The sequence below is a fragment of the Polyodon spathula genome, chromosome 19, assembly GCF_017654505.1.
Source record: "Polyodon spathula isolate WHYD16114869_AA chromosome 19, ASM1765450v1, whole genome shotgun sequence".
NCBI classification, from domain to species: domain Eukaryota; kingdom Metazoa; phylum Chordata; class Actinopteri; order Acipenseriformes; family Polyodontidae; genus Polyodon; species Polyodon spathula.
Window position 1 is genome coordinate 24700018 of NC_054552.1, and position 26938 is coordinate 24726955.

The following is a 26938-nucleotide window of genomic DNA, read 5'->3' on the forward strand; positions in this document are numbered from 1 at the left end:
CTGCTCCAGTGTTTAGAGATTCTGTGACCCTCTTCAAAAAGCATTGTCTGGGAATATTGATTCAGTGACCCTCTTCAAAAACCATTGGCTGTGCTTAGTGATTCAGTGACCTTGCTCCTGAAGCATTATCTCGGCTTAGTGATTCAATGACCCTCCCCAGGAAACTTTGTCAAGGCTTAATGATTCAGTGACGTTACTCAGGAAGCATTGACTAGGCTTAGAGATTCAATGATCCTACTGAAGAAGTATTGTCTGGTCTTAGTGATTTAGTGACCCTGCTCAGGAAGTATTGTCTGGTCTTAGTGATTTAGTGACCCTTCTCAGGGTGCACTCTCAGGCTTAGTGATTCAGTGACCTTGCGCAGGAAGCATTCCCTGGGCTTAGTGAGTCAGTGAACCTACTCAGGAAGCATTGCTCAAGAAGCATTGTCTGGGTTTAGTGATTCAGTGATCCTGCTCAGGAAGTATTGTCTTGACCTTCTGATTCAATGTCCCAGAGCAGAAAGCATTGTCTAAGCTTCTTAATTCATTGACCATGCACAGGAAGCATTGCCTGGGCTTAGGGGTTTATGGACCCTGCTCAAAAAGCAAGGCTTGGTCTTAATGATTCAGTGACCCTGCTAAAGAAGGATCGTCTAGGCTTAGTCATTCAGTGACCTTCATCAGGAAGCATGGTCTGGGCTTAGTAATTAAGTGAACCTCCTCAGGAAATATTGTATGGCCATATTGACTCAGTGACCCTGCTCAAGAAGCATTTTCTGTGCTTAGAGATTCAGTGACCCTGCTCAAGTAGCATTGCCTGGGCTTAGTGATTCATTGATCCTCCTCAGGAAACATTGTCTAGCCTTATTGATCCAATGACCTTGCTCAGGAAGCATTGCCTGGGCATATGGATTCAGTGACCCTGCTCACGAAGCATTGTTTGAGCTTAGTGATTCAGTGACCTTGCTGAGGAAGCATTGTCTGGACTTAGGGATTTAGTGACCCTTCTTAGGAAGCACTCTCTGGCTTAATGATTCAGTGACCTTGCTGAGCAAGCATTGCCAGAGCTTAGAGATTCAGTGACCCTGCTCAAGTAGCATTGCCTGGGCTTAGTGATTCATTGATCCTCCTCAGGAAACATTGTCTAGCCTTATTGATCTAATGACCTTGCTCAGGAAGCATTGCCTGGGCATATAGATTCAGTGACCCTGCTCACGAAGCATTGTTTGAGCTTAGTGATTCAGTGACCTTGCTCCTGAAGCATTATCTCGGCTTAATGATTCAATGACCCTGCCCAGGAAGCTTTGTCAAGGCTTAGTGATTCAGTGACGTTACTCAAGAAGCATTGACTAGGCTTAGAGATTCAATGATCCTACTGAAGAAGCATTGTCTGGTCTTAATGATTCTGTGACCTTGCTCAGGAAGCATTGTCTGGGCTTAATGACTCAGTGTCCCTTCTCAAGAAGCATTGTCTGTGTTTAGAGATTCTGTGACCCTCTTCAAAAAGCATTGTCTGAGAATATTGATTCAGTGACCCTCTTCAAAAACCATTGGCTGTGCTTAGTGATTCAGTGACCTTGCTCCTGAAGCATTATCTCGGCTTAGTGATTCATTGATCCTCCTCAGGAAACATTGTCTAGCCTTATTGATCCAATGACCTTGCTCAGGAAGCATTGCCTGGGAATATGGATTCAGTGACCCTGCTCACGAAGCATTGTTTGAGCTTAGTGATTCAGTGACCTTGCTGAGGAAGCATTGTCTGGACTTAGGGATTTAGTGACCCTTCTTAGGAAGCACTCTCTGGCTTAATGATTCAGTGACCTTGCTGAGCAAGCATTGCCAGAGCTTAGAGATTCAGTGACCCTGCTCAAGTAGCATTGCCTGGGCTTAGTGATTCATTGATCCTCCTCAGGAAACATTGTTTGAGCTTAGTGATTCAGTGACCTTGCTCCTGAAGCATTATCTCGGCTTAATGATTCAATGACCCTGCCCAGGAAGCTTTGTCAAGGCTTAGTGATTCAGTGACGTTACTCAAGAAGCATTGACTAGGCTTAGAGATTCAATGATCCTACTGAAGAAGCATTGTCTGGTCTTAGTGATTCTGTGACCTTGCTCAGGAAGCATTGTCTGGGCTTAATGACTCAGTGTCCCTTCTCAAGAAGCATTGTCTGTGTTTAGAGATTCTGTGACCCTCTTCAAAAAGCATTGTCTGGGAATATTGATTCAGTGACCCTCTTCAAAAACCATTGGCTGTGCTTAGTGATTCAGTGACCTTGCTCCTGAAGCATTATCTCGGCTTAGTGATTCAATGACCCTGCCCAGGAAGCTTTGTCAAGGCTTAGTGATTCAGTGACGTTACTCAGGAAGCATTGACTAGGCTTAGAGATTCAATGATCCTACAGAAGAAGCATTGTCTGGTCTTAGTGATTCTGTGACCTTGCTCAGGAAGCATTGTCTGGGCTTAATGACTCAGTGTCCCTTCTCAAGAAGCATTGTCTGTGTTTAGAGATTCAGTGACCCTCTTCAAAAACCATTGGCTGTGCTTAGTGATTCAGTGACCTTGTTCCTGAAGCATTATCTCGGCTTAGTGATTCAATGACCCTGCCCAGGAAGCTTTGTCAAGGCTTAGTGATTCAGTGGCGTTACTCAGGAAGCATTGTCTAGGCTTAGAGATTCAATGATCCTACTGAAGAAGGATTGTCTAGTCTTAGTGATTCAGTGACCTTGCTCAGGAAGCATGGCCAGGGCATAATGATTCAGTGATCCTGCTCAGAAAGCAATGTCTTGGATTTTTGATTTACTGACCTTTTCCAAGAAGAAATTGTTTGGGCTTAATGATTCAGTAACCAATCCCAAGACGCATTGTCTAGGCATATTGATTTACTGACCCTGCTTAAGAAGCATTTCTAGGCTTAGTGGTTTAGTTACCTTGCTCAGGAAGCATTGCCGGGGATTAGTGATTCAGAGAGCCTGCTCAGGAAGCATTGCCAGGGATTAGTGATTCAGAGAGCCTGCTCAGGAAGCATTGTCTGGTCTTAGTGATTTAGTGAACCTGCTCAGGAAGCATTGTCTGGACTTTGGGATTTAGTGACCCTTCTTAGGAAGCACTCTCAGGCTTAGTGATTCAGTGACCTTGCGCAGGAAGCATTCCCTGGGTTTGAGTCAGTGAACCTACTCAGGAAGCATTGCTCAGAAGCATCATCTGGGTTTAGTGATTCAGTGATCCTGCTCAGGAAGTATTGTCTTGACTTACTGATTCAATGTCCCAGAGCAGAAAGCATTGTCTAAGCTTCTTAATTCTTTGACCATGCACAGGAAACATTGCCTGGGCTTAGGGATTTAGGGACCCTGCTCAAAAAGCAAGGCTTGGTCTTAATGATTCAGTGACCCTGCTAAAGAAGGATCGTCTAGGCTTAGTCATTCAGTGACCTTCATCAGGAAGATTGGTCTGGGCTTAGAAATTAAGTGAACCTCCTCAGGAAATATTGTATGGGCAGATTGACTCAGTGACCCTGCTCAAGAAGCACTGTCTGGTCTTAGAGATTCAGTGATCTTGCTCAGGAGCATTGTCTCGTCTTAATAATTCAGTGACCCTGCTAAAGAAGGATCGTCTAGGCTTAGTCATTCAGTGACCTTCATCAGGAAGCATTGTCTGGGCTTAGTGATGAAGTCACCCTGCTCAGAAAGCATTGTCTGGGATTAATGATTCAGTGACCCTGCGCAAGAAGCTTTGCCAATGCTTAGTGATGCTACTCAGGAAGCATTGTAGAGGCTTAGAGATTCAATGATCCTGCTGAAGAAGGATTGTCTAGTCTATTCTGTGACCTTGCTCACGAAGCATGGCCTGGGCTTAGTAATTCATTGATCCTGCTCAGGAAGCATTATTTGGGCTTAATAATTCAGCGACCCTGCTCAAGAAGCATTGTTTGGGCTTATTGATTCAGGGACCCTGCTCAAGAAGCTTAGTCTAGGCTTAGTCATTCATTGAACTTGATCAGGAAGCATTGTCCTAGCTTAGTGATTAAGTAACACTGCTCAAAAAGTATTGTATGGGCTTATTGACTCAGTGACCCTGCTCAGGAGGCATTGTCTGGATTTAGAGATTCAACTACCCTGCTCAAGGTGCATTGTCTTGGCTTAGTAATTCAGCAAGAAATTGCAAGTAAGAAGCATTGTCTGAGTATACTGATTCAGTGACCCTGCTCAAGAAGCATTGTCAAGGCTTAATGATTCAGTGACTTTGCTCAGGAAGCATTGTCTTGGCTTTTTGATTAAGTGACCCTGCTCAGGAAGCATTATATATGATTAGAGATTTCTTAACCCTCTTCAAGAAGCAATGTCTGGGCTAACAGATTCAGTGACCCTCCTCAAAAACCATTGTCTGGGCTTAGTGATTCAGTGACTCTACTCAGGAAGCAATGTCTTGGATTTTTCATTTACTGACCTTGCTCAAGAATAAATTGTTTGGGCTTAATGATTCAGTGACCCTTCCCAAGAAGCATTGCCTTGGCTTAGTGATTTACAGACCCTGCTCAGGAAGCATTGTCTGGGATTAGTGATTCAGTGACCCTGCTCAAGAAGCATTGTCTGGACTTAGTGATTCAGTGACCCTGCTCAGGACGCATTGTCTGGACTTAGGGATTTAGTGACCCTTCTCAGGAAGCACTCTCTGGCTTCATGATTCAGTGACCTTGCTGAGCAAGCATTGCCAGAGCTTAGAGATTCAGTGACCCTGCTCAAGTAGCACTGCCTGGGCTTAGTGATTCATTGATCCTCCTCAGGAAACATTGTCTAGCCTTATTGATCCAATGACCTTGCTCAGGAAGCATTGTCTGAGTATACTGATTCAGTGACCTTTCTGAGGAAGCATTAACTGGGCTTAATGATTCAGAGAACCTGCTCAAGAGGCATTGTCTGTACTTAGTGATTGAGTGACCCTACTCAAGAATCTTTGTCTGGCCTTAGTGATTCCATGACCCTGCTCAGGAAGCATTGCCTGAGCTTAGTAATTCGGTGACTCTTCTCAGTATCACTGTCTGGGCTTAGAGATTCAGTGATCCTGCATGGGAAGCATAGTCTGGGTTTAGTAATTCAGAAACCCAGCTCAGAAAGCATTGGCTTGGCTTTTTGACTAAGCGACCCTGCTCAGGAAACATTGTATATGATTAGAGATTTCTTAACCTTCCTTATGAAGCATTGTCTGGGCTAAGAGATTCAGTGACCCTCTTCAAAAAGCATTGTCTGGGAATACTGATTCAGTGACCCTCCTCAAAAACCATTGTCTGGGCTTAGTGATTCAGTAATATTGCTCCTGAAGCATTGTCTCGGCTTATGGATTCAGTGACCCTGCCCAAGAAGCTTTGACCTTGCTAAGGAGGCATGGCCTGGGCATAATGATTCAGTGACCCTGCTCAGAAAGCAATGTCTTGGATTTTTCATTTACTGACCTTGCTCAAGAATAAATTGTTTGGGCTTAACGATTCAGTGACCCTTCCCAAGAAGCATTGCTTAGGCTTAATGATTTACAGACCCTGCTCCGGAAACATTGTCTGGGATTAGTGATTCAGTGACCCTACTCAGGAAGCATTGGATTGACTTAGGGACTCAGTGACTCTTCTCAGGAAGCAATATCTGGCTTATTCATTCAGTGGCCTTGCTCAAAAAGCATTGTCTGGGCTTAATGATTCAGTGAACCTGCTCAGAAAGCATTGTCTGGGCTTAGTGACCCTCCTCAAGAAGCACTGTCTGTGCTTATAGTTGCAGTGACCCTGTTGAAAAACCATTGTCTAAGTTTAGTGATTTAGTGACCTTGCTGAGCAAACATTGCCTGAGCTTACAGATTCAGTGACCCTGCTCAAGTAGCATTGCCTGGGCTTAGTGATTCATTGATCCTCCTGAGGAAGCATTGGCTTGGCTTAGTGATTCAGTGACCCTGGTCAGAAACATTGTCTAGCCTTATTGATCCAATGACCTTGCTCAGGAAGCATTGCCTGGCCTTAGAGATTCAGTGACACTGCTCAGGAAGCATTGTCTGGACTTAGGGATTTAGTGACCCTTCTCAGGAAGCACTCTCTGGCTTCATGATTCAGTGACCTTGCTGAGCAAGCATTGCCAGAGCTTAGAGATTCAGTGACCCTGCTCAAGTAGCATTGCCTGGGCTTAGTGATTCATTGATCCTCCTCAGGAATCATTGTCTAGCCTTATTGATTCAGTGACCCTGCTCAAGTAGCATTGCCTGGGCTTAGTGATTCATTGATCCTCCTCAGGAATCATTGCCTGACCTTAGAGATTCAGGGACCCTGCTCAAGAAGCTTAGTCTAGGCTTAGTCATTCATTGAACTTGATTAGGAAGCATTGTCTTAGCTTAGTGCTTAAGTAACACTGCTCACGAAGTATTGTATGGTCTTATTGACTCAGTGACCCTACTCAGGAGGCATTGTCTGGACTTAAAGATTCAGCTACCCTACTCAAGGTGCATTGTCTGGGCTTAGTGATTCAGTGACCTTGCTGAGGAAGTATTAATTGGGCTTAATGATTCAGAAAACCTGCTCAAGAGGCATTGTCTGTACTTAGTGATTGAGTGGCCCTACTCAAGAATCTTTGTCTGGCCTTAGTGTTTCCATGACCCTGCTCAGGAAGCATTGCCTGAGCTTAGTGATCAGTTACCCTGCTCAGGAAGCATTGTCTGGACTTAGGGATTTAGTGACCCTTCTCAGGAAGCACTTTCTGGCTTAATGATTCAGTGACCTTGCTGAGCAAGCATGCCTGAGCTTAGAGATTCAGTGACCCTGCTCAAGTATCATTGCCTGGGCTTAGTGATTCAGTGACCCTGCTCAGAAACATTGCCTGAGCTTAGTGATTCAGTGACCCTGCTCAGAAAGTATTCTCTAGGCTTAGTGATTCGGTGACTCTATTCAGTATCACTGTCTGGGCTTAGAGATTCAGTGATCCTGCATGGGAAGCATAGTCTGGGCTTAGTAATTCAGAAACCCAGCTCAGAAAGCATTGGCTTGGTTTTTTTGACTAAGTGACCCTGCTCAGGAAGCATTGTATTGGCTTAGAGATTCAGTGACTTTGCTGAAGAAACATTGCCTGGGCTTAGTGAATCAATGACCCTTCTCTGTAAGCATTGTTTGGGCTTAGAGATTCAGTGATCTTGCTCAGGAAGCATTACCTGGGCTTAATAATTCAGTGACCGTCCTCAGAACCATTGTCTGGGCTTAGTGATTCAGTGACTTTGCTGAAGAAACATTGCCTGGGCTTAGTGAATCAATGACCCTTCTCTGTAAGCATTGTTTGGGCTTAGAGATTCAGTGATCTTGCTCAGGAAGCATTACCTGGGCTTAATAATTCAGTGACCCTGCTCAAGAAGGATCGTCTACGCTTACTCATTCATTGACCTTCATCAAGAAGCATTGTCTGTCTTAGTGATTAAGTCACCCTGCTCAAAAAGCATTGTCTGTTCTTACTGTCTCAGTGGCCCTGCTCAGGAAGCATTGGCTGGGATTAGAGATTCAGTGACCCTCCTTAAGAAGAATTGTCTGGGTTTATGATTCAGTGACCCTGTTCAAAAAGCATTGTCTGGGCTTAGTGATTCAGTGACACTCCTCAAAAACCATTGTCTGAGCTTAGTGATTCTGTGACTCTACTCGAGAAGTATTGTCTGGGCTTATTAATTCAGTGACCCTGCAAAAATAAGGTTAATCTAAGCTTAGTCATTCAGTGACTTCATCAGGAAGCATTGTCTGGGATTAAAGATTAAGTTACCCTCCTGAAAAGAATTGTTTGGGCATATTGGTTCAGTGACCCTTCTCAAAAAACATCGTCTGGGCTTAGATTCAGTAAACTTGCTCCTGAAGCATTGTCTGGGCTTATTGATTCCGTGACCCTGCTCAAGAAGTATTGTCAAGGGTTAGTGATTCTGTGACCTTGCTCGGGAAGTATTGTCATGGATTAGACATTCAGTTACCCTCCTCAAGAAGCATTATCTGGGTAAGAGATTCAATGACTGTTCAAAAAGCATTGTCTGGGCTTAGTGATTCAGTAACCTTGCTCCTGAAGCATTGTCTCGGCTTAGATTTAGTGACCTTGCTCAATAAGCATTGTCTGGGCTTATTGATTCAGTGACCCTGCTCAAGAAGTATTGTCAAGGCTTAGTGATTTAGTAACCTTGCTCTGGAAGCATCAAGAAGCATTGTCCGGGTTTAGAGTTTCAGTGACCCTGTTCAAAAAGCATTGTCTGGGCATATGGATTCAGTGACACTCCTCAAAAACCATTGTCTGAGCTCAGTGACCTTGCTCCTGAAGCATTCTCTCAGTTTAGTGATTCTACTCAAGAAGCATTGTCTGGGCTTATTAATTCAGTAACCCTGCAAAAGAAGGATCATCTATGCTTAGTCAAGAAGCATTGTCTGGGTTTAAACGCCCCCCCCCCCCCCCCCCCCAGTGACCCCCTTCAAAAAGCATTGTCTGGGAATATTGATTCAGTGACCCTCCTCAAAAACCATTGTCTGGGCTTAGTGATTCAGTGATATTGCTCCTGAAGCATTGTCTGGGCTTATTAATTCAGTGACCCTGCCCAAGAAGCATTGTCTGGACCTAGTGCTGAAGTCACCCTGCTCAGAAAGCATGGCCTGGGCATAATGATTCAGTGACCCTGCTCAGAAAGCAATGTCTTGGATTTTTCATTTACTGACCTTGCTCAAGAATAAATTGTTTGGGCTTAACGATTCAATGACCCTTCCCAAGAAGCATTAAGTCACCCTGCTCAGAAATCATTGTCTGGGCTTACTGACTCAGTGACCCTGCTCAGGAAGCATAATCTGGGATTAAAGATTCTGTTACCCTCCAAAAGCATTGTCTGGGTTTAGAGATTCAGTGACTCTTCAAAAAGCATTGTCTAGGCATATTGATTCACTGACCCTTCTCAGAAAACATTGTCTAGGCTTAGTGATTCTGTTCAAAACATTCTCTGGGCTTATTGCTCAGTGACCCCGCTCAAGAAGTATTGTTTAGGCTTAGTGATTCAGTGACGCTACTCAGGAAGCATTGTCTTTGCTTATTTCTTCAGTGACCTTGCCTAGGAAGCATTGCCTGGGCTTAGGGATTCAGTGACCCTGCTCAAGAAGTATTGTTTGGGCTTAGTAATTCAGTGACCTGCTAGGAAGCATTTTCTGGCCTTAGAGATTCAGGGACCCTGCTCCAGAAGCATTGTTTGGTTTAGTGATTCAGCGACCCTGTTCAAGAAGCATCGTCTAGGCTTAGTGATTCAGTGACGCTACTCAGGAAGCATTGTCTTTGCTTAGTGCTTCAGTGACTTGCCTAGGAAGCATTGTCTGGGCTTAGTGATTCAGTGACCCCTGCTGTAGAAACATTGTCAAAACTTAGTGATTCCGTGATTTTGCTCAGGAAGCATTGTCTGGGCTTAATGACTCAGTGACCCTACTCAGGAAGCATTGACTGGGCTTATTGATTCAGTGACCCTGCTCAGAAGCATTACCTGGGCTAAGTGATTCAGTGACAATTCTCAGGAAGCACTGTCTGGGCTTAGAGATTCAGTGATCTTGCTCAGGAAGGTGTGTCTGGGCTTAATAATTGAGTGACCCTGCTAAAAAGGATAATCTAGGCTTAGTCATTCAGTGGCCTTCATCAGGAAGCATTGTCTGGGCTTAGTGATTAAGTCACCATGCTCAGGAAGCACTGTCTGGGCTTACTGACTCAGTGACATTGCTCAGAAAGCATTGTTTGGGCTTAGTGATTCAGTGACTCTACACAACACATTGTCTGGGCTTAGAGACTCAGTGTCCTTGCTCAAGAAACATTGTCTGGGCTTAGTAATTCAGTGACCCTGCTCAGGAAGCATTGTCTAGGATGAGTAATTCAGGAAATATTGTCTGAACTTAATGATTAAGTGACCCTCCACAGGAAGCATTTTCTAGGCTCAGTTATTCAGTGACCTTGCTCAGGAAGCACTGTCTCGGCTTAGAGACTCAGCGTCCCTGCTGAAGAAACATTGTCTGGCATTATTAATTCAGCGACCCTGCTCAGTAAACATTGTCTGGGCTTAGTGATTCAGTGACCGTACTGAGGCAACACTGTATTGGCTTAGAGAGTCTGTTACCCTGATCAAGAACCATTGTCTTGACTTATTGATTCAGTGACCCTGCTCAGGAAGCATTGCCTGGGCTTAGTGATTCAGTGACCCTTCTCATGCAACACTGTCTTGGGTTAGAGACTGAGTAACCCTGCACAACAAACTTTGTCTGGGCTTAATAATTCAGAGACCCTGCTCAGGAAGCATTGGCTGGGCTTAGATAGTCAGTTATCTTTTTAAGGAGAATTGTCTGGGCTAGTGATTCAGTGACCCTTCTCCAGAATTATTATCTGGGCTTACTGATTCAGTGACCCTGTCCAAGGAGAATTGTCTATGTTCAGTTCTTCAGTGATCTGTCCGGAGTCATAAAATCGGAGGCACTTTTTTTACACAGAGAATTGTGAGGGTCTGGAATCAACTCCCCACTAATGTTGTTGAAGCTGACACCCTGGGATCCTTCAAGAAGCTGCTTGATGAGATTCTGGGATCAATAAGCTACTAACAACCAAACGAGCAAGATGGGCCAAATGGCCTCCTCTCGTTTGTAAACTTTCTTATGTTCTAAGTGCGTCACTAACTGCTCATCCCTCAGCTCTTTAGAGAGATTTGCTGCAGCTGACTCATGCTATTCTCCTGTCTGGTCATCTGGGGCGAGACAAGACCAAAGCTAGGTTTGTGTCACGGTTCTATTGGCTGGGGCTAGATGGTGACGTCAGGCGTTTTTGCGAACGTTGTGGGGAATGTCAAATGGCCAGCCCTAGAGCCATCCAACGAGCCCTATTGGTGCCCTTGCCACTAGTGGAAGCTCAGTTTGAACATATTGGAATGGATATAGTTGGACTGCTAGAGTGCAGTGCTGCAGGATACACTCACCTATTGGTCATCTTGGATTACGTTATCCAGAGGCTATTCCCCTCCGCTCTGCGTCTGCTAAATCTGTTGCCAATGAGCTAATGACCGTTTTTCTCTCGGGTAGGGATCCCCAAAGAAATACTGACTGACCAAGGCACCAACTTTATGTTCTGGCTAGTCTGCGGAACACGTACACTTTTGGGGATTAAGACAATTAGGATCTCACTTTTTCACCCCCAGACCGAGGGTCTTGTGGAGCGCTTTAATGACCCTCAAAAACATGTTGCACAGATTCATTGACAGTGACGTGCACTACCGGGACCAGCTGATTCCTCCCCTTTGCTATCAGAGAGGTACTCCAGGCTTCTACGGGGTTTTTGCCAATCGAGTTGCTGTATGGGCAGAGACCCCAGGGTGTACTTGATTTGGTCAGAGAGATGTGGGAGGAACAGCAGGACAATTCGACCAATACTATCCGGTATGTGTTGGACCTGCGCAAACTTCTTCAGTCTGTGGGAAAGTGGGCACATGACAATTTGCAGCAGGCTCAATGCAGACAGGAGACCCAATATAACGGGGGGGGCCTCGTTATGCACGTTTCAGCTGGGGGATAAAGTACTTCTGTCATTACCCAGCTCCGAGTCCAAACTTCTGGCGAAGTGACAAGGACCTTAGGAGGTTACACGCCAGATTGGGATGGTGGATTATGAGATTTGACACCTGGAGCAATGGAGAGTAATGCACACTTATCATATAAACCTCTTGAAGCCCTGGTTGCAACAGGAGGCTTTGATAGTGGCGCAAGCAGATGACATCACAGACCTGGGACCTGATCTTTCCGTGTTGGCGGAAATAGGGTCGGTACAGATTGCAGGTAATCTGGCACTAACACAGAAATGTCAGGCTCGGGCGCTGGTGGCAGAGTTCCTGATGTGTTTTCAGCCATCCTGGGGCAGACTCGAATACCCACCATCACATTGAAATTGAGCCAGGGCCACTAGTTTGCTTCTTACCGCATACCTGAGCGAAAAAAAGCAGGTGATAAAAGTGGAGATTAACGAAATGCTTAGACTGGGTGTAATAGTGGAGTCCCAAAGAGACTGGAACAGTCCCATTCGATTTTGCATTGATTTAGGGGCAAATTGGAAGTTTGATGCTTATCCTATGCCCCGGGTAGATGAGTTGCTGGAGCAGCTAGGCACGGCTCAGTTTATGACAACACTGGATTTAACGAAGGGGTACTGGCAGATACCCCTGACCCCAGAATCCATAGAGAGGATGGCGTTTTCGACTCACTTCGGGTTGTACCAATTTAGGACCATGCCCTTTGGGTTGCATGGAGCACCAGCCACTTTCCAGCAGATGCTGGATCGCATTTTGCAGCCGCTGCTTACATAGATGACATGGTTATCCACAGTCAGGATTGGCAGTCATCTGTGTAAGGTAGTGGCGGTGCTGCAATCCTTGTGGGAGGCTGGGCTCACTGCTAACCCAAAGAAATGTGCCATTGGGAAGAGTGAGTCTGAGTATTTGGGGTATCAAGTAGGGAGTGGCCAGATCAGACCGCTGATTGCTAAGGTGAAAGCCTTGGCTGACTGGCCGGTCCCTACAACCAAAACCCAGATGCGCTTTCTTGGGACTAGCAGGCTATTACAGGAAGTTCATCCCGAACTTCGCCACGCTTACTACTCCCTTGACAGACTTTACCTGGAAGGATGCCCCAAATATTCTTCAGTGGACGGAGCTATGCCAGAAGGCCTTTCTCGCTCTGAAGCGAAGGCTGTGTAGCAAGCCAGTGCTGTGCAGTCCTGATTTCAGTAGGCGGTTCACCCTGCAGACGGATGCGTCAGAGACTCAGGGCAGTGTTGTCTCAGGAGATACGGGGAAGCGAGCACCCAGTCCTGTACATCAGAAGGAGTGTCTCGTGGTAAAATGGGCGATCAAGTCACTCCGGTACTACCTCTTGGGGCAACACTGTCTGGCGCATGAATGGTACTGCAGGTAGGGGGTAGGAGTCTCATAGATCTGCCTGTCGGGCATGGCAGTGACACGGAGAGGTGGGGAAAGGGTGTGTGGCTTTCCCTCTCGGAGTGGCTGAGAGGCGGGCCTTCTGGGATTATGCTGTGTTCCCTCAGGCTGCCCATGTAGACAAATATGAGCCAGCAGAAGCAATATGAATAGACCAAGCGCAGAAAACCAGAACATAACGAGAAAAAGAGAAAATTATTTTTGCAGTGGGGAAAAACTTGGGCAGACCACGATTATTGCATAGGGTAGTGAGGGAATGGATGAGCGTAGGATGGAGACCCTGGCTGTGTGGGTAGCGACGGTCGAGGTACACGCTGCTGAGTGCAGCACCTTTGTTTTGTAGTTTTATTTTCCTTTTTTTTTGCCTTTTGTCCTTTGTGATTATTATGTTCAGGGCACTTGCAAGTACACCTGCATTGGACTGTGTACCTGTATTGGTATAACCGTGAAGTGAGGATTAAAAAAGGAACACAATAAAACTGGGCACCTGTGCAGTGTTTCCAATTACATCTTTCTACCTCCCGTGTCAGTGAATACCTACACCCTTCCCACACGTAAAGACATCTTCTCTGTATTTCAATAACTGCAGCAGGATGTTTGTGTGTGCTTGTGCTGTATCCTCCCCTAGGACAGTATTCAAAACAAAAGGATTCCTCTGGAGAACGCCATGGAGCCAGGGCTCAGACCTCCTTTCTTTCCCTGGTCTTCTCCTTCCCCCTCAGTTTCAAATAATGAAGCACTAATCCTGCAGTTTGACATTCTATGATCTGCAAGTCTTTCACAGAATTAGCACAATGTTTTTTTTTTTGCTGCAACAATGCTGTGATATAACAAATGTTGTCAGACCGAACCCTAGCTGTGCTCAACGATCACCTTAAACGGAAACACCAGAATTTCATAGAATTTGGAATCCGCCACTGAGCAACAGACAAAATGAAAACACAACTATATTTTTTGTATTTAAATTGTTTGCATTTGTTGGAAAACATGGATCGAGAATTGATTAGGGGTTTGCTACGCATGTGGACTGGCAGAGCTATACTGGTGTTTTTTTCTGAAAAGAGACTAATATTGCAGATAGCACTGTTTGGTTCAAATTGCATGTACTGCTAACCATTGATAGAGACGATGCGTCTACAAACTCTTGCCCAACAATGACTGCAAGCTAACGAGATAACAATGCTGTGGACTAGAAGGGAACAGGCTCTAAAGACTTCAGAGAGATCAAAAGAGATAATCCCACTGGCATCAACGGGGGTCGCAAGGAGATAACAAAAGGCAGATGTATGGACCTTTTGTCTCCAGGAGTGTGAAGAATGCACTGAGTTCAGAGGTTGTCACACTAGACTACACACACACATTAACACTCACACAATAAATTAAATTACCTTTGCAATTGGTTAAGTGTCAGAGAAAGGGGAGGTGGACCATCTATACAGAAGGGTATTTAATGTCATGCAAACATTGTAATGTTGAGTATTGTTTGTCCTGTACCTGGGACCAGACTCCCTGCATATTTCAATAAACCTGGCAACTGATTGAAGAAAAGGACTCTGTGCATTTTCTTGAATCTACTTACTCACCATCTATTTTTTAAGTTACTTCAGCATTTTATTAAGTTATTTCTGAGCAACACCTCTCACAAGTTAAAAAGGTTTGTACTGCATAAAACTGAGTTTATAGTCAAATGCAAACTGAAACTGCTACAAGCTAAGAGATTGGTGAAGAAAGGAATTTGTGTTCAATGAGTAGAGTGTGGGTTCTGTGCTGTCAGGAGTGCTCCTCTCACCTAAAAGGGAATGAACCCAACGAGTCCTCTTATCAATGAGCAGTTTGAATCTTTCTATCAAAGTTAAGAAACACAGTGTAATCCGGGAGACATGAAGCTGTGCACTGCACGTACAATAATATCCGTATCGATACAGCAGCTGCTTTGTGGCAAGGCAGGATCCCGTCGGCATGGTGTGGCCAACACACACACCACCTGCTATAATTACAGCACAACTACAGGAGCTATTTGAAGAGATAGAAAGTTATAACGTTGCTAAAGGTTTGGTTATCACTCCTACTGCACCATTTGGTTTGAAATTATTTTAGTTCTGCTTCCCTGAGTTTGGGACTGTATATATCCCCCATAACTTCCTCCGGCTGTAGGTAATAGTCGTCTGCTTGGTGGCAAGCCTCTACCACAGAGGGAAGAAGCTTGTGTGTGCAGCTGGAACTCCAGTGAGGGTATGAAAACAAACTGGACAGTGAGCCCAGCACACTCTGCTTCTGAAAACTGGTTGAATGCAGTAAGCAGACACTGCATGCTTCTCAATTGAATAGAAACACTCAACACACTGCGACTGGCTCTTTTTCAAATTGGTCAGATGGAATGGTTTATTTATATTCATCGTAGCATAAAAACAAACAAGATTAACACAGACAGTGAACCAAGGCCTCCCACACAGCATGCAAACCACCCCAGCTTAACATGTGAACATGGACTCTGTTTTTTGGTCCTTTTATTTATTTATTTTAAGAAACCCCATGTTCTTAATGAAATTTTTTTCCCCCAGTTTGTTTATTTATTATTTTTATTTTGAGCATAGTAAAAGGGCTGGCTGACGTACATTTTTCTTTGATATGTGGACAACTCAGTAAGTCTGTGTCGAAGAAGGCAGGAGAGAGAAATGAGCCACAAACACAACAATAATAACGGCAACAATAATAATTAAAAAAAAAATAATAATAAAATAAATCCATACAGGAAATAAAAAGGGCCGTGTCCCAATCGGACAGCAATGCAATACCGCAGTGGTGTCTGCGGTCTGGAGGCACTTTTGCACACAGCGTATCGACCACAAGGACTTTGGCAGCAGGAGGGGATGAAGCATGCTGGAACTGGAGATTTTACACAAGGAGAGGGGGTGGGGCTCATCATATACAGTAGAATTCATTTAGGCAACACATATTCGTACTGAACATGGAAGAAAAGGTGCCAGCCCCTCTCTCCCCTCGAGAGAGAGTGGGATATAGAGTTCAGGAGGCTTCATCAAAGAGGCTGCTTGGAGAGGCTGCTTGGATTTCTCCTCCTGAGTTCGAGCAGCCCCCCCCCTCCCTCTCGCTCTGGCTCCCACCTCACAGGTACAGCTCCTTGGCCTGGATGTGCTGCATCTTCTCCCTCAGGACTCGAAAGCTGGGCCGGACCAGCGGGTCCAGGATCCAACACTGCTTCATGATGTCGTACACCACGGGGGAGCAGCCATCTGGAGCATCCATCTTATAGCCCTTCTCCACCCGTGGGACCACGTCCTTGAGGGCCTGTAGGGGTAGAACACAGGTGAGTGGAGCTGAGATCTGCTCTTACTGCTGAGATGTACATCACAGCTCAGTGGGGCTGTGATCAGCTCTTACTCTGAAGTGCACATCACAGCTGAGTGGGGCTGTGATCAGCTCTTACTGTTGAGATGGATATTTTTCATACAGCATGGGCTCCCTCTACTGGCCACAGTGAAACACTACCCATAAAACTCTCTTGCTTGTACTGAAATGGGGAAACAAGGTTTAGTGGCACTGACAATACAGGCCATAGTTTGAAGTTCAATGGCAAACTGTGTGAAAGGAATACAATTATTGTATGGTAAAAAAAAAAACCAATAACCCACATCTTTATTTTTTGCCGTTGCACTTGAGATTTGTGGACATGGCACAGATACTCACAATCCTGGGGTAAGGCACTCGGCCGAAGGAGTAGATCTCCCACAGAAGAATTCCATAAAAAAAAAAAAAACCAATAACGGTGTGGAAATAAAAAACGCGTTGCACTTGAGATTTGTGGACATGGCACAGATACTCACAATCCTGGGGTAAGGCACTCGGCCGAAGGAGTAGATCTCCCACAGAAGAATTCCATAGCTCCACACGTCAGACTTTGTGGAGAATTTCTGCAATACAAACAGGGAAAGAGTTCAGTTATGGGGCGGGAGAGAGGGATAACCTTGCTGTGTTTGTTTACTGCCCAGTCCCTCAGCTCTAACCACTAGACCACACTGCCTCCCAGTCCCTCAGCAGTAACACCGGACCACACTGCCTCCCAGTCCCTCAGCAGTAACACCAGCAACACTGCCTCCCAGTCCCTCAGCAGTAACACCAGCAACATTGCCTCCCAGTCCCTCAGCAGTAACACCAGCAACACTGCCTCCCAGTCCCTCAGCAGTAACACCGGACCACACTGCCTCCCAGTCCCTCAGCAGTAACACCAGCCACACTGCCTCCCAGTCCCTCAGCAGTAACACCAGCCACACTGCCTCCCAGTCCCTCAGCAGTAACACCAGCCACACTGCCTCCCAGTCCCTCAGCAGTAACACCAGCCACACTGCCTCCCAGTCCCTCAGCAGTAACACCAGCCACACTGCCTCCCAGTCCCTCAGCAGTAACACCAGCAACATTGCCTCCCAGTCCCTCAGCAGTAACACCAGCCACACTGTCAAGGCTTGAATTTCATTTTTGTGTGCTGGGGAGATATGCTGCAGCCAATGGGGGGGGGGGGGGGATTCCAAAATTTGCTTTAAAATAAGCTGCTTTCAGGAGACTCAACAGCTGTTCATCACTGTGAGACGAGCACTCACTATTGCTTTTGCCATTGCCTGACATGAAGTTTTTGGTGCAGCAGAAGAAAGAGGTACTTTAACCAGCACTCCATTTCTTTTTTTAACTCTTACACTTTTTTTGCCTGTTTTTCACTATTTTCATTTATGTTTGTGTAACTACTGGATAGTTTGTACTGCATGCATGTAACATCAAACAAATGGCCACAAAATTTCCTTTCACATTATGTAAGCTACAACAGGAAGACATACTACATGTGGTAGAGATGAGAATATATGTAAAAACAATTAAATAAAAAAAATCATGTTTGTTCACTATACAGTGGATTGCAGAAGGATTCACCCCCTACCAATAATGTCAAATTTTGTTGAATTATAAATAATGTGTGCGCAGTATTTCAAACAAACTTTTTATTCAAAGCTGTAGTGGTTAAACTGAACATTGTTTATGAAGGAGTTTAAATGTCAGCAAAACCAGCAAAGGAAATGTACACAATGCCCCTTAAGCCCCTTAAGTCAGTACTTGGTAGAAGCACCTTTTGCAGCAATTACTGCTATGAGTCTTTTTGTATACGTCTCTACTAGCTTTGCACAGTAGGATGGTGAAAGTTTTGCCCATTCGTCACAGGAAAATTGCTACAGCTCTGACAAGTTTGTTGGGGATCGTCGATGGACTGCAAATCTTCAAGTCTCGCCATAAACTTTCAATTGGATTCAAGTCAGGACTTTGACTGGGCCACTCAAGAACATTAATTCTCTTTGTTCAACCACACTAGTGTGGCTTTGGCTTTGTGCAATTGTCCTGCTGAAATGTGAATTTCCTCCCTCAGAGTCTTGGCTGACTCAAACAGGTTTCCTCAAGGATTTGCCTGTACTTTGCACCATCCATTCTCTCCTCTATCCTGACAAGCTTCCCAGTCCCTGCTGAAGAGAAGCATCCCCATAACATGATGCTGCCACCACCATCTTGACATGTCGTATTTATTTATTTTTTTAAACTGTTTACTTATACTGCAGTGTACTGAGTATCTATAATGCTTCAAGATAGCAGCCAAGAATCATGTACGATAGAATAAAGTCTTGCTTAAATTCTTTTTATTTTAACCAGATTGTTGTAGCATTTGAGGCATTCTAAATTGGCTGAAAAATACAGTAGCTTGGTGTCTTAAAATATCTCTGTGGGATTTTCCCGCACGGAAAGTTGCAGATAAGCGCAAGCAACTTGAAAAATGCAATTCCCACGATCCTGCGCTGAAATTCAAGCCCTGCTGTCTCCAAGTCTCTCAGCTTTAACCTCTAGACCACCCTGTCTCCCAGTCTCTCAGCTCTAACTACCAGACCACACTGCCTCCCAGTCCCTCAGCTCTAACCACCAGACCACACTGCCTCCCAGTCCCTCAGCTTTAACCTCTAGACCACACTGCCTCCCAGTCCCTCAGCACTAACTGCCAGACCACACTGCCTCCCAGACCCAGCAGGAGCACTAGACCACACTGCCTCCCAGTGTCTCAGCTCTAACCACCAGACCACACTGCCTACCAGTCACTCAGCTCTAACCTCTGACCACACTGCCTCCCAGTCCCTCAGCGCTAACACGACACTGCCTCCCAGTCCCTAGCAGGAGCACTAGACCACACTACCTCCCAGTCCCTCAGCTCTAACCACCAGACCACACTGCCTAATTGTCCCTCAGCTCTAACCTCTAGACCACACTGCCTCCCAGTCCCTCAGCACTAACCGCCAGACGACACTGCCTCCCAGTTCCTAAAGGAGCACTAGACCACACTGCCTCCCAGTCCTTCAGCAGTAGCACTAGACCACACTGCCTCCCAATCCCTAAGCAGGAGCACTAGACCATCCTGCCTCACAGTCCTCGTCACCTTTTCCCGCAGTGCCTCCGGGGATGTCCACTTGACGGGCAGCTTGCCCATGTCCTGGATGGAAGAGGCCTCTTTGGTCAGTCCAAAGTCGCTCACTTTGGCGATGTTGTCCTCAGAGACGAGGACATTGCGTGCCGCCAGGTCTCGGTGGACAAAGTTGTTGGCCTCCAGGTATTCCATGGCTTCGCACACGTCGCTGGGGGACAGGGAGAACGTTATATACCTGTTCTACTAGCCAGTATTATTCAAAAACAAGACCCACCCTTAAGGTCACTTTGAGAAATAAAAGCACAATAAAGCTGTAGTTTAGAATACAGTACTAAATAAAAATGCATTTTTAGAGTTAGCAGTGATGTAATCAATGCAATAATTAGCACACACTGGTGTATGTGAACTTTCACACTGTAAACTGTATCACTATTACATTCCAATAGTACCAGTGCTTCATTTCTGTTTTATTGGATTGTTGTCATTGTTTGAGCCCCTCTGAAGTGATATTAAAGGGGTTACATTGTTCACACAACCCTGCAGTATTTTTGTATCCGATCAATTCTTATAAGCACCTGCTGTATAGAGCTGCTGTTTTTCAATTGGAGCTAAAAACCTGTTCAATATCTGAAGACTTGACACCTTAAGATGGCTGCTCCATTTAGAGGAAGTTGCAATACTCACAGCGAGAACTTCAGCAGACAGTCTGCACCCAGCACAGACCTCCCTCTAGACCGCAGGTAATCCACCAGACTGCCCTGCAGGGGAATAGCATTGAGACGAGACACACAAAGTGAACGACTGAGAACCAGCAGCACACTCACAAAGAAGCCCCAGTGACAAGATCACATTAACTGAGAACCAGCAGCATATTCACAAAGAGACACCAGTGACAAGATCACATTAACTGAGAACCAGCAGCATATTCACAAAGAGACACCAGTGACAAGATCACAATAACCAGGGGGAGAGTTTAGGCTTCACCACCTATGGGGAATTCACAAAACACCAAATATTTTATTTATTTATTTTTTATATAAATTTAGAGTGACCAATTATTATTTTTACTTCTTTTCCCCACAATTTGGAATGTACAGAGAGTCCCCACACAACACAGACATTCTGAGGGCATGTTAGCATCCTCTGATCTCACAGGCTTAAAGCCAGAATCACTTTTACAGAGCAATCCAGAGCAGAGGTGGGTGGGCTACCGATCCTGAAGAACAGAGACCAGCCCAGTGTATGGCCAGTAGGGTTCACTGTTGTGTGATGAGGAGAAGCAGTCTCTGACGGTTTCCCATCCCCACCCCGGGAGCAACAAAGTTCGGCCTCTTTGCACAGCCTGGATGCAAAATAGCGCCGTCCAAGCTGTGTGACTTATCCTGCGCTCCCAGTGGCAGCACTTTAACTGCATGAGACACTCGGGGACCCCAAAACATCAAATATTTTAAGATCAATGTAAACTTTGATCTAAATAGAGGAATTTCAAAAAGACTTTATAAACTCTAGGTGTGAAGAATGCACTTCTCTACACCCAGCACACCTGTCTGAAGGGAGTACTGCCTTGTATAAGCAATAGATTACAGCACCGTACCTATTGAGTTAGGACAGCTAGAGTATTGTCATCTGGAACATGTACATATTCAGTCCTGCCCTTCCCTGCCTTAGCGATGCACTGGAACTATTTAGAGACCTTCCTTACCTTGGCCATGTACTCTGTAACTATGAAGAGACCGCCCTTCTCCTCCACTATCACCCCCAGGAGCTGCACCAGGTTATTGTGTCGGAGTTGCCTAGAAGTCAGAGGGAGCACAGTTAGTGCAGAGACACACAGTCAGTACAGAGACACACAGCCAGTGCAGAGTGTAGGAACAATTCAATAATTTATAATTTTATATCTCTGTTGATTAGTTCTGTTACTAACAATATTTAAATTGATGTGTTCTAAAGCGAGAGTATTTACTATGAACACACATTCACGCGTAGACACAAGGAATGGTTAATCAATAGTGGCATTTTATAAAGTACACAAATAATAAACAGAAGTCAGAAAATTAAAAAGTAAATCTTTGCCTCTAAGCACAAAACACAATTCCAAAGCTCTCTCTACATTCATGCTTGACTAACCAGCAATTGAAATATGACACCGCCTGTCTACACACAAGCAGCAGTTTCAACAGCAAGCAAAAGCTGCAACGTAGCTAGTCCTCGCTCACACACACACACCCACATCCAATGCACAGAGTACATCTGAGATAATGCAGAATATATCACATTAAGCTTATTAATGGTATACAGATTAAGTACATGGCAAGATTACTTTTAAAAAACTTCATATAACAATATGAGGTAGATTACTTATAGTTACTTCATCAAGTTTCACTAAAAGTTATTTCACACGCAAAGTGTGCAAACTAAATAATTAACACTTCAATACGACTTGAATATGTTACAATTAATTCATTTAGTTCCATGAAAGGAAAATGCAACTGGAATTATACTCAAAGATTCCTTGAAGCCTAGACTTTTGGTCTGCTGGTTTGGAAACTCAGTCTGTTGAAGTGTCCAATACAAAACTCTCCTCTCTGCAACAAAGTCTTCAGTCCCATGTTGGCTCAAAAACTTGGCAACAAGGTTTCAGTTCTCGATAGAATCAACAAACAGCTACAACAAAGCCTCCAGTCCTCCAGCTATTGGGATCAATATTCTACTAACAACCAAACGAGCAAGATGGGCCGAATGGCCTCCTCTCGTTTGTAAACTTTCTTATGTTCTTATGTTCTTATGATAACAGTCGCTGTAAGTTTTATGGCAGTCTTCTCGCAGGGCCTCAATCTCGTTGCTTGTAGCAGTTGACTCGCTTGCAGATTGCTTCCTCGTCTTGGGTCCAGAGAGTCCCGTCTTGGTTCCATTTTTAGGCAGAGTCCCGGAGTCACAGCTTTGCTTAGCAGAGTGACATCACCTTGTTCAGCATTCGATGTGGAGCGCAACATGTACAATTCCGCTTTGATTTTTATAGTCTTTTTTACTCTGCTGATTGGACCCTGGCAAACATTAAGTCATGGTACAAGCTGGAATCACTAGTTCTAGTGATGGAAGATAAAGTTACCACTATTGTGATATATAATTCTCTGGCTGATTAATAGCTTTTAAGCTGTTATGTTGGAGAGTTTTTAATGTCTTATGTTTAAGATGTTTTTCTCAGTCTGAGCTTAATGCTCATGGTTTTCAGAGAAACTCTTAATCACTCAAAAAACAGACAATCTTTTATAATCTTTCTGTTCTTCCTCCATTTAGAAAATGTCATTTACACATGCTGCATAAATAATACATAGTGAATAAAAAAGTCAGTGAATAAAAACATGCAAAGCTTTGAGCACAGGGACATTATTTGCTTCAAAACTAAAAACAAACATAAAAAGGATTAATTAGACTACTAATACAGTGTTGCTATGTTTACTTTAAGCCATCTCCATGAAAAGCTTTAAAAAAAAAAAAAAAAAAAAATCAAAACAAACAGTAAATAATCTTCAACTGGTGTCTTTTTTCTTAACTTTTGAAGTCCCGCCTTCCTAGTTCTGCTTTCTTAATATTACACAGTACTCTGCGCTCTTTCTTGATGTTGCCAACACAACCAATAAGAAGCTTGGTTTGAGTACTGCTCAGGCTATTTTAAACAAATAAGCTTTGCATTTATGAAGCTTGCCTTGTTTAATTCAAATGCATTTAAAAACTACAAAAACACGTTGCCAGTGTTGGCCAACATGCTCACTATCATATAAACACATTGCACAAAAAGAGTAAAACACTAACTGGTGTACTGAATCGTCACTGCTACACACGCACCAAAAGGCTGATTGCTACAACACTTGCTTTCTGTTTCCATTGCAGATGCTATAACTGTTGCCAATGTCATTACTCTTGTGCCTACTTTTAATATTTATTTATTTAGTGAGGCGGTTAATTGATCAGGTTGGATAAGTGTCTTACTATACGTCTTGCATAGTAACCATGACCCTATCTGCACTCTGTAAGGAGTTATAAGCAAGAGTGGTCATGTCGGCCATCTTGGATTGACAAAAACTCACAATTTCAATAACTTTTGATACTCTCATGTTTCATAAGATCCCTGGAAAATTTCAGCTCAATCAGTCCAGCGCTTCTGGAGGAGTTGCACTTTAAAAATGTAGAATTCAAAAATGCCGGCTATGGGTCATGTTGTAGCACTAGCTCCATGAATGCAGCATAAGTAATTTGCTGCCTGCTGCTCTTAATTGAGTATCAGAATACCTGGCCAGGTTAATTTAATTATCTGTTCAACTGCTAAATAAGTAATTTTGTTCTCATTTTTAAAGTGGGCCTTTCAGATTCCATAAGGTAAAATTAGGTGAAGCTATTTCAATTTACTGTTAAATTTTGGTAAGGGGTTTATCTCTACTGGACTTTGTTTTAACTGAATGATCTTTTCCTTAATTTCCACATGGAAATTCGAATTAGATTCCAGTGTTTTGCTAATTGCCTTGGCAAAGGTCTTATTGGGCTTGATTTATTATTAAGTCTAAGTATCTTAATTGGTGGCTCTTTAAATAGCATTATTACTGCCTGGTGGGGAGAGTGGTTCCTTTTTTGCTGGGGTGATTCTTTTTTGGGTGTGGTTTTTGTGGATGCAGAGTGTTTGAAGAGGGAGGTTGCCGGTCTGTAAAGCAGAAATCAGGAAGCAATAATCTTTTGGTTATTAGAAACAGTGTATTTTCTCTAATCTGCCATTTTTCCAGTTTAAAAGTAACCAGTTATCTAATCTCCTGCCAAATTGAAACTATCCACATCATTCAAATTGTTTATTTGGAGTCTAAGAACAACAACAGCGACTAATCCATTTATTATCCAAATCATCGCCTTTTGTCTCCTTACCTGGTTGGAAACTCCAAGCATTACAGGACCAAGGAAGAACTGGGTGAGATCCCTTAATGGGGAGGAATCTTATTTTTTGCTACTGGATTATTTGGGCTGTTCTGACTGTTTTGGATTATTATCATTTTTGTTTATTTATTGTGGATTAACGAGCACCCAGCACAGAAGTCTCATTTTTGTTTTATTTTCTATAAGGACTCCGATGGACTTTACGAGTGGTAAACACTTTAAACAACATTGGTTATGTTAGGCTGTACATTACAGAAAGCTTTGATCTGTCCTATATGACTGGTATTAATGCATGTTCTGGTAAACATGTTGTATGGTTCAAATGCTGTCTGATTAAAAGTCATGTACACCAAATGTTTGATACATCTGTCTACAAGTATAATAATCCACACATATTCAATAATATCTGTTATTTGAATTCTGGTGTTGCCTTCTGGTTTAATTGTCTTCCTGTTTTCTATTTTTGTTGTAAACAATCCTTACTTACCCAGCAATTTTTCTTGGTTCTGTGGCGCAATCTTACTGCTTTGGAGAGTTATATTGTTCAGGGTAGTTTATTTGTATTTCCGTCACAAAATACTAGTTATTGGACGTTGCTTGAGGATTGGGTTTGTTACAACGTCACGTGATGTGTAATTGCACACCCCTCCTCAACATATGTGAGAAGTTTGAGGGCAATAACATCAATGGTTTTGTTGTTTTAGTGTCTTCAAAACGAGTTACTAAAAATACAAAATTCAATATGGCTGCCAAACTAGCCATTGCCATGTCACCATACCAAACTGCAAGCAATTTCGTGCAACGGTTTTCGTTTTATGGGCTGTTAAAATCATTGGCAGATAAGAAAAAACAAGTGCTAATACTATCATAAGAGGTCAAAGGTCATGGGCAACGACTGTTTTTGATAGAACATATGGGTTCCTATATGTGTTCCATTGTAACAGAGGCCCTATCTGGATTCTATAAGGAGTTATTGACTATTTTCAGTTTTGACCTCTGCCATAAACATGCCTGCCCTTAACAAAAAGTTTTTCTTTGAATAACTTAGATTAACCATTTATAAACATGTACAGAAAGTTTCAGAGCTCTAGCATAAGTAGTTTCAGAGTTTTCAAAATGACCAAAATTTTGCAAAAATCCAACATAGCCGCCAAACCATGTGACCTATGTGCTCCATTTTGGAGGAGCAAATTTTCAGGATCAACTTCCCATAGGTATCTACCAATGTTCCAAACGGCGAGTCTCTGTGTCTAATGGTTTTCATTTTATGGGCTGTTAAATTTACCATTGCATCGGAAGGAAACAAAATAATAATCTTTTGAAGAACAATAGGCTTCCAGCCATTCTGCTTGGAAGCCTAATAATAATAATAACTAGAACTGCAGGCACTTTTTCGGCTCCCAAGCCCCACTATCGGTACCTGTCTAAGACTGTTTAGTTCTCAATGAGCCAAGTTTAAAATCAGCAACTTCACCTGTTCCGCAGAAGATGATTTTGAAAGTTTTGTTTTTTTTCAAAAATGCGTGAGGCAGCCATCTGTTTAATGCAAGTTTAAGTCAGTTGTATTACATTGTCAAGGATGATGCTTGTCAACTTTTGAGTTAGTCAAGTAAACAGTTTGACAACAAGGCAGTTTTAAATTTGAGGCTTAAACATACACCCGGAGGCCATCTTGTTTTATAAAACATAACCATTTTGACATACTGACATTCCACGGTTACTGGGACAATAACTACAAAGTTTGGAGTTTGTTGGTCAAACAGTGTTCAAATAGCAGCAGTTTGCTGTTAAGGGCGTGTTTCAATAAGATTGTGGCAGCCATTTTGACATAAAAATGTATCGCAGAAACTTCTGCTTCGCAAAATTGATGCGGGTTTGGATGGTGTTGATATATGCCAAGTTTCAGATCAATCGCTTCACCGGTTTCCAAGAAGATTTTGAAAGGTTTTATCAAAAAATGCATCATGGCGCCAACTGCAAAGGAAGCAGCAGCAACATTTTTTCAGCATCTGACAGCCAATGAATCCAGCTTGTTACCTGCCACGTCAGAACCTGATCAGTCACACTGCTTCAAAGCAGCAGCAGTTTAAAGTTTTGGGAAGAAATAAAAAAAAAAAAAAAATCTTAATAGGCTTCCTAGCCTTTGGCTTGGAAGCCTAATAATACTTTAAGTGAATGCATTGTATTGCTTTATTATTTCTAAAAATCTGATGTGAAAAATTTGTGAAAAATGAATTAGAATTATTAAAGCCTATGAGCCACTGAATATTACTTTATATGTATTACATATAGTCTCAATCTTGACTAGAAATTTTGGTCTTGACTACACTGATTGAAAAACTAAAAGAAACATAATAAATTCATCAGGACTCACGTCATGACGGAGGCCTCAGCGATGAAGGCCTGGGCGGTGGCATCGTGCTTGATGCACTTCACAGCCACCTTATTCCCTCTGTAGTCTCCCAGCATCACATCTGAATCAAGAGAAAAAACACTCAACCACCTCCTATATCCAAGTACTGTTTCACATTGAAATAGAATTTGTGCCTTTTTACATTTTCCAGTTTAGCTTCTGAGCCTTACTGAAAGGCGGGAGGCCATGTC

General features: G+C 43.6%; 1 protein-coding gene across 1 annotated transcript in view; it reads right to left on the reverse strand.

The window, feature by feature from the left end:
- Positions 1 to 16014: 16014 nt before the first annotated feature.
- LOC121294689 (tyrosine-protein kinase CSK) overlaps positions 16015 to 26938 on the reverse strand; it is a 93764-nt gene continuing 82840 nt past the window's right edge. The window contains exons 9-14 of the mRNA XM_041218676.1: positions 26709 to 26808; positions 21117 to 21207; positions 20099 to 20172; positions 19427 to 19622; positions 16797 to 16883; positions 16015 to 16260 (exon numbers count right to left, since the gene is read on the reverse strand). Of these exons, the coding sequence (XP_041074610.1) occupies positions 16078 to 16260; positions 16797 to 16883; positions 19427 to 19622; positions 20099 to 20172; positions 21117 to 21207; positions 26709 to 26808 (731 nt within the window). The 3' untranslated portion in view covers positions 16015 to 16077. The remainder of the gene's footprint in view (positions 16261 to 16796; positions 16884 to 19426; positions 19623 to 20098; positions 20173 to 21116; positions 21208 to 26708; positions 26809 to 26938) is intronic.